General features: G+C 38.6%; 1 protein-coding gene across 1 annotated transcript in view; it reads left to right on the top strand.

Moving 5' to 3' along the window:
* Window positions 1–12,405, top strand: part of ZYG11A (zyg-11 family member A, cell cycle regulator) — a 72,363-nt gene that overhangs the window by 57,260 nt on the left and 2,698 nt on the right. Inside the window, exons 9-13 of the mRNA XM_058717364.1 lie at window positions 986–1,147; window positions 1,223–1,267; window positions 6,239–6,433; window positions 9,928–9,989; window positions 10,386–10,483. Coding sequence (XP_058573347.1) covers window positions 986–1,147; window positions 1,223–1,267; window positions 6,239–6,433; window positions 9,928–9,989; window positions 10,386–10,483 — 562 coding nt within the window. The remainder of the gene's footprint in view (window positions 1–985; window positions 1,148–1,222; window positions 1,268–6,238; window positions 6,434–9,927; window positions 9,990–10,385; window positions 10,484–12,405) is intronic.

Below are 12,405 nucleotides of genomic sequence, written 5' to 3'. Positions count from 1 at the left end.
GGCCATTCACCCCATTGGGTGTCTGAATGATTGCTACCAATGCTGTGTGTCACTCTTACACTTCCCTCTTGGTTTTCACAGCTTTATTTTTGTGATAAATTCTCTCGATACATTCTCTCCTGATTGGGTAAAATTTTTGAGGTGGTCTCATTCCTCCTGAAAACAGACATACTCTGCTTTGTTCAGTGGTGTTTTACTTTATGTGTTTTCATTAGGTGGTTAAGTGAAAATGGCTATCTTTTCCCTCTCTCATAACAGTCTAATATGCTTGCAGGAAAGTGAGGATACTAGCTTCACTTGTGTCCAAAATTATTCTGATATGAAACGGGGTTTTGGAATCTCTGTTAAAGTGAGCCAATGATTTCTTTATTATGACATATGGTTGTAGTACTGGTGTTATCCTCTAGCCATACTGATCTGCTCAAGTGTGCTCAAGAACAGCACACTTTTTCTCTGCCTGCCATACTCCCTCCCCCTCTATGTCTCCACTGCTTGCTTAACTCATTATCTTTCTTTCTCTTCTGGTCTCATTTGTTTCAGTATACATATTACCTTTGCATGGAGGTTTCCTTTTCCTGCCTTTTCTAAAGTAAATTCTTAGGCTTTTATGTATTTCGTTCATAACATTTTCCCAAACTTAAAATTCTTTTATTTAGTTGAGAGAAAAACCAACATTTTTTTTTAATCTGTCGCTCTTACCTGAGGTGTTGACCAACCATGCTCAATAAATGAATAATGGAATAGCTAATATGTACTTGATTATGAGTCTTATTAACAAGGACCAAGAACTAGATTAAGTGCTCATTAAAGCTGAATTGTTTTTTTCTTTTAATCTTCATAAAAACCTTAGGAGTTAGGTATAACTCATTATATAGAGAATAAATGGATCACAGAGCTATTAAGTGGTAGAACAACTATTGCTTTTCTTATGTTGTAATTGAGTTAGTCACTGGGGCATCTAACCCTTTGTCTCTTTGGTTTTTAGGAACTTCTAGCAATAGTAAAACAAAAGACTACTGAAAATTTAGATGATGTCACCCTCTTGTTTACTTTGAAAGCACTTTGGAATCTTACAGATGAGTCTCCAGCTGCCTGCAGTCACTTTATAGAAAATCAAGGATTGGCAATCTTCATCCAAGTCTTGGAGGTGGGAAGACAGGATTGAGTTTATATGTAAAGTTCTTTTTTTCATGGTAAAGTAACCTGTATATTCTTTTGACAGACTTTTTCAGAGTCAGCAATACAAAGCAAAGTACTTGGTCTTTGGGTAAGGTGAATTGTTTCAGTTAATTCTGATTTCTAAAAAAAAAATAATAAAACTAACAGTTATGTAGCACCTACTATATGCTAGGCACTATTGTAAGCAATTTCTGTGTGTTAACTCATTTAGTGTTCACGTGATTCCCTATAAAATAATACCACATCAGTCCTCTTGCTCTGAACAAACTACAGCTTAAAACAACAGCCATTTTATTTACTTTTGAATCTGTGAGTCAACAATTTGAACTCCATGTAGCCGTACAGTTCTTCTGGTCTCAGTAATTCCAGTGGAGTTATTCATGTTGCTGTAGTCATCTGGTGGCTCAACTAAGGCTAGGTGTGCTAAGATGGCCTAACTCTCACTGTGACAGTTGGTACAGGTTGTTAGTTGGGCCTTGTATCTCCGTGGGCGATGACTTCTCCTCTTCCCCTTTCCCTTCTTCTTCTTCTCTCCCCCTCCCTAACCCCCAGGGAGTTCTGTGCCCAATGTGGGGCTTGAACTTATGACCCTGAAATCAAAAGTTGCATGCTCTACTGACTGAGTCAGCCAGGCACCCCTGTCACCCTGGGCTTGTTTCAGTTTCAGGGTAGCGCTAGAAGGCAAGTCCCACTGTGCAAGTGCTTCTTAAACCTCTGCTTATGTCACGTTCTCTAATGTCTCATTGGGCAAAGCACACTAGGTGGCCTGGGGTGTTTCCCAGTAATCACTTCTCCAACTCTCAGTAACAAGTGGGTATGCTCCAATTCAGTTCAATTCCTTTCTTACACTACCTACCTAAGTTATCCTAAGTTATCCAAGTTAAAGGGCTCAGGTTCATAAGACTGCCCCACTTCAGTTGCCAGTTTTAAGTCTTGGGCCACCCATACCTCTGACCATCTGGCTATAAATTAGGAGTGTCCATGACCCCTTCCTCAGGTTGATAATTTGCTAGAATGGCTCACAGACTCCAGAAGGCATTTTGCTTGATATTGTCAGTTTATTATAAAGGATACAACTCAGAAACAGTGAAATGGGAGAAAGATACAGGGCAAGGAAGGATGAGTGCATGCAGAGCTTTCATACTCTGTCTGGGCACACCACCCTCCCAGCACCTTAATGTGTTTACCAATTCAGAAGTTCTCTAAACCCATCGTTTAGGATTTTTTATGGAGGTTTCATCACATAGGCATGACTGATCATTAATTCAATCTTCAGTTCCTCTCTCCTCCTCCAGAGGTTGTGGGGTGGGGCTGAAAGTCCGAGGCTTCTAATTAAGGTTTGGTTTTTTTTGGCAACCAGTCCCCATCCTGAAGTTATTTATTTAGTTGCCTACCAAATAAAGAACAAAGATGCTCTGATTACTCTTATCACTTGGGAAATTCCAAGGGATTGAAGACTTCTCTTTCAAGAACTGGCAACAAAGACCAAATATATATTTATTATATGTCCATGGTTAAGCCCACATTAAAGGAGGTGGCCACCCCTTGATGGGAGGAGCAGTGAAGTCACATGGCTAAGTCCCATAGAGATAGGAAAAGTTGTGTTATGTTCTATTTATCCTGTTACCTAAGTAGTAGGAGGCAGAATCAAATATCAAACTCAGGCAGTCTAGCTGTAGACCCTCTGATATTAACCACTTTACCATACTTTTTTATCAAGGTAATCAATTCTTTAGAAATTTCTTTGATTATATTGTTATACTACCTCTCAATCAGGATATCCATAATTGAGAAATTTCTTTGTTTCCAGAAGATAAAGGTGAACATTTACAAAAAGTAATGAAGACATACTGTTAAGTCCTTGCAGTTTGCCATGCATGAAATACATCCAGCTGATGGTCCTTCAGTGTTGGGGAGGTAATGTTAGACAGGTATATGAATAATTTTCTGATTTAAGAGGGACTGTGGTAAGTGCTAGAAAAGCACAGTCTAGTGGAAGCTTTTGATTCTAGAGCATGCACTCCTTGAAAGCAGGGACTGTGTCTTTACTTTAGTATCCCTAGCACATATAGGACTTGGAACAGAGTAGAGGGGATTAAATGATTAATATTGGAAATCTTAATATTGGAAGGTACAAAAAAGTAGGAAGATAGAGGACAAAAGAAGTAGGAGACAAAGCTCTTTTGGCTAGGGAAGATGAGAAAATGTAATCATTTAAGGGATACTGTAATAAAGAATATCTGGAATTTTGGCAGAAGTTGGGAAAAGCAATAAATAAGGCCAGAAAGGTGGATTGAAGCCTCATATATGCTATATAAAGCTAAGTGTCCTACTATTAGCTAACCTTTTCTAAAAGATCTTTTACTTTTTTCTGAGAGCCTCTCAGAATGCTGAGAGTTTTTGAGGATGCCTCCTTTCCTTCCTTTTTCTGAGTGAAGAAGACCCACATTCTCCTGTAGCTTCCATCCCTTCTCAACATTTTTTTCATAGACTATTGGAATGAAAAAGGTACTAGAAAAGTAGCCTCTGCCAAGCTTATAAAGAAATTGTGATTCATCTAAGGTGTCCTCAGTTATAGTAAGGATGCTGTCATGTTGTCTCTCCTTGTCTGGGGCTTCCATCTGATCGACTTAATGCTGAAATCCTACTATTGATGAGGGTATGTATAGATAGCTTTGGGGAAAACTGGGGGGAAATCTCACAATAGCGCAGTTTCTGCTGAAATCAATAGGGTATAGCTGGTCTTGTAAAAAAAAAAAAAACCTGGGGTAAGTGATCTCAAAATAATTTAGTTTTCTGCATAGTGCTGTATGATGCTATTTTGAACATACTAGTCTCTAGGGTATACTTTTCTGAAAACCACTTCAGAAGGAACAGTAACTGCTGTGTTCAATTTGACTATGTGTTTCACTTCTAAACCTTTGTGTTTTCATCTGTGTGGTAGACAGACCCTAAAGTGATTCCTAGTGATTCTGATTTCTTCTTGGTGTTCACGTCTTTGTAAAAGTCCTCCTCTCAAATGTGGGCAGGAACTGTGACTTGCTTCTAACGAATAGAATATAGCAAAGATGATAGGATATCAGTTCTGTGATTATGTTATGGTGTGTAGACAGTAGACCCCTTCCCCTTATCCATAGTTTCAGTTACTCACAGTCTGGAAGCAGGTGATCCTCCTGAGGAATGGTCCAAAGGTCAGTAGTAGCCTAATGCTATGTCACACGCTTACGTCATCCACCTTTTTTTGTCTTGTCATGTAGGCATTTTGTCATCTCCTCACAAGCAGAAGAAGAGTGAGTACAGTGAAATAAGATATTTGAGAGAGGGTGCTGGGTGGCTCAGTCGGTTAAGCATCTGGCTCTTGATTTCAGTTCAGGTTATGATCTCACAGTTTGTGAGTTTGAGCCCCACATCAGGCTCTGTACTGACAGAGCAAAACCTGCTTGGGATTCTCTCTCTGCCCCTCCCCCCGCTCATGTGTTTTCTCTCTCTCTCAAAAATAAATAAATAAGCTTTAAAAAGATATTTTGAGAAAGAGACCACATTCATGTAAATTTTTTTTTTTTTTTTTTTTTTTTTAAGAGAGCGAGAGAGAGCACAAGCAGGTGAGGGGCAAGAGACAGACTCCCAAGTAGGCTCTGCACCAGTGCAAAGCCCAATGTTGGGCTTGAACTCAAACCATGAGATCATGACCTGAGCCAAAACCAAGAGTCGGACACTTAACTCAGTGGCGGACTGAGCCACTCAGGTGCCCCTATAACAGGGGCATGTAATAAAAGTTACATGAGGGGCACCTGAGTGGCTCAGTTGGTTAAGTGCCCAACTCTTGATCTCAGCTTAGGTCATGATCTCATGGTTCATGAGTTTGAGCCCTTCGTCGGGCTGTGCGCTGACAGCATGAAGCCTGCTTGGGATTCTCTCTCTCTCCCTCTCTTTTTGCCCCTCCCCTGCCCATGCTCTCTCTCTCTCAAAATAAATAAACTTTAAAAAAACAGACAAAAGTAAACAATATATTGTTTTGATTATTCTATTATTGTTAATCTCTTACTGGGCCTAATTTATACATTGAACTTTATCATAGGTATGTTTGTGTAGAAAAACAGTATATTATAGAATTTGATAGTGTTTGTGGTTTCAGGCATATCCATTGGGGGTCTTAGAACATATCCCCCTCTGATTTAGGGGTACTATGGTGTTAATCCCTCTTGCTAATAGACTTGCTAGAGAGACTCTTCCATGTATTTGAAAAAGCAAGCTGCCAAGAAGTAAGTAGTTGGAGAAAGAAGCCCCTGTGGGAAGTAACTATGGGCAGCTTCTAGGAGCTAAGGGTGGCCTCCAGCAAGAAAACGAAACCCTCAATCTTAATGAATGTGGCCAACAGTTTGTAAGCTTGGAAGTAAGTTTCCTTCCAGTGGAGCCCCCAGATGAGAATGCAGCCCAGCCAGCACTTTGTGGCTTTTTGAGACCTCAGAGTAGAAGAGCCACCTAAGCCATGGATGAACTCCTGGCCCACAAAAACTGAGAGAGAAAAAATGTATGTTGTTTTAAGCCACCAAGTTTGTGGCAGTTTGTTAAACAGCATAGAAACCTAATATATAAAATAAAATACTACCTGCCTTTCATTGTTACTGTTAAATTTCAAGCTAATGTAACATATAGTAGGCCCTGAGCAATCTTAAGTATTTGAGTCAGGCCTGGATTTTATTCTAGTTCAACTGGTTATTAGCAGTATAAACCTGACAAGTTCTGACTGACAAGTTAAATCTTGCTGAGTGACTTATTTCTTGGTAAAACTACATGAAACATGAAATGAGATAAGGCAGAAAAAAGGACCTTTTTGTTTGTCTAGTACAGTGCCTGGCACTTAGTAAGTGCTCACTCAGTGATTTGTCATTACTGATATCCTCCTCATCAAGGGGTGGGATTGTGGGTTTTAGGCTAAATTGAGAGGGAGGAGGATGGGATGAAGTATCTAAGCTAAGCAGTAGTAAAGGAAGAGAGAATCAGACACTGATTCCTCTCCCTTTCCTATCCCTGATATTTTCTGCTCTTTTACCTGTAGAACAACATAGCTGAAGTTAGAGAACTGTCTTCCAAGCTGGTGACTGAAGATGTGGTGAAACATATTAGCAGCTTGCTCCATAGCAAAGAAATGGAAGTCAGTTATTTTGCTGCAGGCATCATAGCCCACCTGACATCTGACACACAGCCCTGGATGTCCCATGACCTTCAGAGGAGTGCTCTTCTCCAGGATTTGGTACAAGGACCATTCATTCTTCTTTACAAACTGTGTCGTGATCTCTTCTTGCAGGAGACTTACTTTTCTAGTTTTAAGAATTTTACTTTATTATTATTATTTTATATTTCAGAAAGAGAGAGAGACAGAGTGTGGGCAGAGGAGGGGCAGAGAGATGGGGGAGACACAGAATCCGAAGCAGGCTCCAGGCTCTGAGCTGTGTGCACAGAGCCTGACATAAGGTTCGAACCCACAGACTGTGAGATCACGACCTGAGCCTAAGTCGGACACTCAACCAACTGAGCTACCCAGGCGTCCCAAGAATTTTAGAAATATGTATTCATTGTAGAAAATGGGAAACATAATAAAAAAGTACAAAGAAAATATTCTAAATCACTCACCGTACAATCAAGCTCTAACCTCTGTTAACACTTTGTTACATTCCTCCTGATATTTTTCTTTTATAAAAGTTACACGTATACACAGTTGAATGTGGCTTTACCAGTTCTCTTTTCCACTTTGAGCTTTTTTTCAAGCTATTTCTTTTGATATTTTCTCCATATCTAAATAACCTCTGTTGCTACTTCATTTTGCAGTTTTAGACATTAATCTGTTCGTTCATTTTCCCACTCTGGAAAAAGAAGATTCTTTTTCTCATTTTCCCTATGCGTACCCTTTCCTATACTCCCAAGTATATATATCCTTTCAGTATATTGAAATATATTCCATCTACTTCAGCTTCTTAAGACTTCTTTCCCAGAACTTTCTGTTTTCTTCCATCTGGTCTGCTTATTTGTGTATCTGCTATACTGCTGTCATTCCAGGATATTCCTTTACTGGGGATTCTCTTTACTTCTCTGGTGTTGGATTCCCTGTTTCCTGGATTGCATGCCTTCCTGGTTTTTTGGTGTACTCCCTCATTCTGTTGGATCTTATCTAGTAGCTTCCTCAGAAGAAATGCATGAAATAGAAAATTTCAGACTTTACATGATCTCAGAGTCGAGATCCGAGCCTCATGTCACACTCTGTGCTGGGCATGGATCCTGCTTAAGCTTCTCTCCCTCTATCCTCCCAACCTCCCCACCTCCATACTCTCTCTCTCTCTCTCTCTCTCTCACTCTCTCTCTCTCTCTCTCTCTCACACTCTCTCTCTCTCAAATAAATAAAAAATTCAGACCTTATTTGTTTGAAAAGGGCATTATTTTACCTTCATATTTAGTCACATGGCTGGGTATAGAATTTTAGTTTTGGAATATTTTTATTTCTGAATTTTTAAGTCATTACTTCTTTGTTTTCTCAGTATCACTTGTGAGAAGTCATTTTCCTTCGGAACCTTTAAGATTTTTGTTCTCAAAAATCACACAGTGGTGTGCCTGGATGTAGGTTTATTTTCATCATTATCTTGGATACTAATTGCTCTAGAAGCTTGTTTCCTTCAGTTCTGGGAAATTTCTTTCTCCCTCTCTAGTCTCTTCCTCTTTTTTTTCCCCCCGCCTTAGGATCTGGCCTCCCTGGACTCATTTTTCCTTACCTATTTCCCTGTTTTCCTCTTTTAAAAAAAATCTTTAAAAATCTCCACTGCTGGGGCATCTGGGTGGCACAGACAGTTAAGTGTCTGACTTTGGCTCAGGTTATGATTTTGAGGTTTGTGAGTTCGAGCTTCGCATTGGGTTCTGCACTGGTGGTGTGAAGCCTGCTTGGGATTCTCTCTCTCCCCACCTCTCTCTGCCCCTTCCTCACTTGTGCTCTCTCTCTCCAAAATAAATAAATAAAAAATCTCCACTCCTATTGGGTTTTGCATTTATATTTGTATTTTATATATTTTATTATATAATTAACTATTTTAATGTAATTTTATATATTTATATGGTTCATCATATAGTTTAACATATACTTTAAATTTTTTTAATGTTTGTTTATTTTTGAGAGAGAGAGAGGAGGACACAGAATCCGAGGCAGGTTCAGGCTCTGAGCTGTCAGCACAGAGCCCAGCGTGGGGCTCAAACTCACGAGCTGTGAGATCATGACCTGAGCTGAAGTCAGAGGCTTAACCAACTGGGCCACCCAGGTGCCCCTTAATTTTTTATTTATTTATTTATTTTTTTGAGAGAGAGTGTGTGCACACACGCAAGGAGGGGAGGGGCAGAGAGAGAGAGAGAGAGAGAGAGAGAGAGAGAGGAAATCCCAAGCAGGCTCTGCACTGTCAGTGCAGAGCCCAATGTGGGACTCAATCTCACAATCTGTGAGATCATGACCTGAGCCAAAATCAAGAGCTGGACACTTAACTGACTGAGCCACCCAGGTACCACAGTATATTTATTTATTTTTATAGCTTATAATGTGTTTTTATATATTATGTATAGTTATATATTTGTATTTATATATTTCTATTTTAATTTTCAAGAACTCTCTTTTGTTCTCTGAGTGCTTCTTTTCCATATAATATCTTACTCTTTTCCCATGGTTGCTGTATCTATTATCTCTTTAAAGGTAGTAATGATTAGTTTGGGTTTTGTTTTTTTAAATTTTCCTCTTCCTTCAAGGTTTCTGTTTTCTGCAAGTTGCTTTTTCACCCTATTTCTATCGTTTATGTTACAGACTTTCTTAAAGTATATGGAGATCTTCAGCTGTCCACTCACATTTAAGAGTGGAGTTGTTTGGAAGCTAGGTGCAGATGGGTGGAACTTGTCAACTGTGGGCCTCACCTAGCATGATCTGTATTAGTCACTGTCATTGTCATTAGATCTTCTGTGCTGAACTGGTTGGAATTTTCCTCAAGAAGAATCTTCTGTTCTCCTGACTGAAAATGATAAGCTTGGTTCCAATGGTCTGAAATCCCACTAGAGGAAGAGAGTTGAGAGCAAGGGACTCTCAGAATTTATCATTTAGATTTTCACTTCATCCCTGTTTTTAACATGGTACTTCAACCCTTAATTGTTCACAAGGTTGCCCAGTCCAGAAATTTTTATTAGTGGTGGAAAGGAGATATGGGAGTCTTGATTTTTCGGTACTTTCGATCATTCCTCTTGTTTTTAACCCCACCTCTAATCTCACTTCCTAAAGTACTTGGTGTGCCAGATTTTTATGTCTAGGAGTTCTGTTCAAACTGGTTCATTTTTTAATCTTCTCCAGTGCTAGATCTACTAAATCACTCACCATTTTCTTTCTGCTTTGTTCTTGTTTGGTTGCCTTCTTTTAGTTTAAACCATTTATACTATTTCTGGTCATGGGATTTAGGAAAGGAATGGATGCCATGCCAAGTCCTGCATCTTTACTCAGAAGCCCCCTCTTATTGCACTGTTTTCCACATGACTTTGTTCCTATTCTACATATTTAATGGTTATCTACTTCATATTTTGGCAGGTAGGTATACCTTAATTTGGGTGATAATTCCCATATTTTGAAGATTTGTTTTTTCATATATATGTAATTATAAATGGCATGAAACAGCCTATTATGACCTTTTAAAAAGGATGGAATACAATACTAGAATCCTGGTTTCTCTTTTTGTATAGTATGCAACCATCCAGAATTGGCCAAGTTCAAGTTGTAAGATGACAGCGTTGGTGACCTACAGGTAATCTCGTGATGGCGCAGTACTTTTCTTAAAGCTTGTCCTCATTGTACTCACTATGTAGAGACCATGGTACAGTGATAAGATATAGTCAGATAGCCTTATGTTCAAATCCTGTTACTTTGTGATTTTGGGAAAATCACTTTTAGAAGATCTCTGAGACTCAGTTTTACTCCTCTGTAAAATGAGGCTTATTGTGTGCAAGATTGAGGATGAAATGAGATACTGAATGTAAAGAGTGTCTAACATAGAATGTAAGTTCTTAAATGTTAGCTTCTGATATATGCTCAACAATACATCTGTCTCAATGAGGAAATGATCCTGTGGAGAGGTTAAAAATAATTATTGTATCACAGATGCTAGCCTGAGTTCTAAATGAACTTCTTTGTGCCTCTTTAGATCCTTCAAGACATTTTTCCCACTCCTTGGCAACTTCTCTCAACCAGCGGTTCAGCTCTGGGCACTATGGGCAATGTATCATGTCTGCAGTAAAAACCGTATGTATTCAAAACATAGTAGTTTTCCAACTGTTTTTCTGTATAAAGGTTAAGTTCCAAGATAGAATTTTGAAAATTTGCTCACCTGTATTGAATTTAACTTTTTTAAAAAATGAAGTTGGAAAATGTTTTTATTAGTTTAAAAAATGTCACAGAATTATAATCTATTTGGGGGTGGATGTCAAGCAGTATAGAAAGTGAAAGTTGGCTCTCACTCCTATTCCCCACAGGCAGGTACTATTAATAATTTGACAATTATAACTATCCTTCCAAATACTTCTCTATACACATACTGTAGTTAGTATATACTATATATAAATAAGGACATTTTTTTTTTTTTTAATTTTTTTTTTCAACGTTTTTTATTTATTTTTGGGACAGAGAGAGACAGAGCATGAACGGGGGAGGGGCAGAAAGAGAGGGAGACACAGAATCGGAAACAGGCTCCAGGCTCCGAGCCGTCAGCCCAGAGCCTGACGCGGGGCTCGAACTCACGGACCGTGAGATCGTGACCTGGCTGAAGTCGGACGCTTAACCGACTGCGCCACCCAGGCGCCCCAAATAAGGACATTTTTAAACAAAATGGGCTCATTCTGTGCATGCTGCCCTATAGCTGGCTCTTTTCACTCAACAGTTTATCATGAATACTCTGTCTATAGTAATATATACATCTGCCTTTTTGTAATGGTCTGGGGGAGGCTGGAGGGCCAGAGTCAGGAGGGCCAGGAGTCAGGGGTTGTTTCCTAGCCAGATTAAATGTTTTTACATGTTTGGCTGTTGGGAGAATTGGGGACTTACATTCTTTGCTAAGGATTATTGTAAAATTTTTTGCTTTTATTATAAAAGAATACAGAGTATAATTTTATAGTGAAAAGTTTCAAGAAATAGCTTTTAGAATTAAAATATTAGCTACTAACAAAAGTATAAAATTCCCAAAATAATTTTAACAGACAATGAGAGCTCTGCAGTAAACTGAGAAATAATTGAGAAACCTGAAGTAATTATGAGACATACTAGATTCCTAGATGGAAAGACTTTTTAAGAGACACATGTCAAATCTTTTCAACTTATGAATATGCTGCAATTTAAATGAACGAGTGAGATGAGGGATCTGAAAATTATTCTAAAGTTAACCTGGCAGAATAAACAAGAACTGACCAAGAAAAATGGTTTCTAGGAGCTTGCCCTAACACTTCTCTTTAAATTATAAATAAGTATTGTGAATGGTGTTGGCATATAAACAACTACAGGCAGATCTGTCAGAATAGCTCCGAAATGACTTTGGTTTATAGCAACTAGAAGTTAGTTGAGTACTTTCTCTGTGCCAGGCAGTATTGCAAGGTCTTTCTGAGTTAACTCAATCTTCACAACAACGAGAAGGGGGTAGCATTATTATTATTATTCATCTATTACAGATGAGCAAACAAGGCACAGAGAACTTAAGTAACTTACTAAAGTTAAAATAGCAACTGGCAGAGCTCCAGATTACCACTATTAGTTAGACTGCTTAGTATTTCTTCACTATATAGATATAATTATTTAACCAGTCTTCTTTAAATGGATATTGTTTCTAGTCTTTTCTATTACAAGCACTATTTTATTGAATATTAACATATTTATATACATGAATATAGATTAATGTACAATGAAAAATGATATACAAAGACTATATATCTGTAACTCTATCTATCTATGAATTGAAGATGCACATGTGGGTAATTAAGAGGACAGATGTTAGAACCAGACTGACTACCTGTGCTCTGTTCCCAGTTTCTGCCAGTTACTAATAGTGGGAACTTGAGCAGGTTACTTGACTTCACTGTGCCCCAGTTTCCTTAAGTATAAAATGGGGATGAAAATACCTACTTCATAGAGCTGTGAGAATTAAGTGGGTTGGGGTGCCTGGGTGGCTCAGTTGATTG

The sequence above is a fragment of the Neofelis nebulosa genome, chromosome 2 (assembly GCF_028018385.1).
Source record: "Neofelis nebulosa isolate mNeoNeb1 chromosome 2, mNeoNeb1.pri, whole genome shotgun sequence".
NCBI lineage: Eukaryota > Metazoa > Chordata > Mammalia > Carnivora > Felidae > Neofelis > Neofelis nebulosa.
The sequence above is the reverse complement of the archived record's forward strand: the minus strand, read 5'-3'. Positions and strand labels throughout refer to the sequence as shown.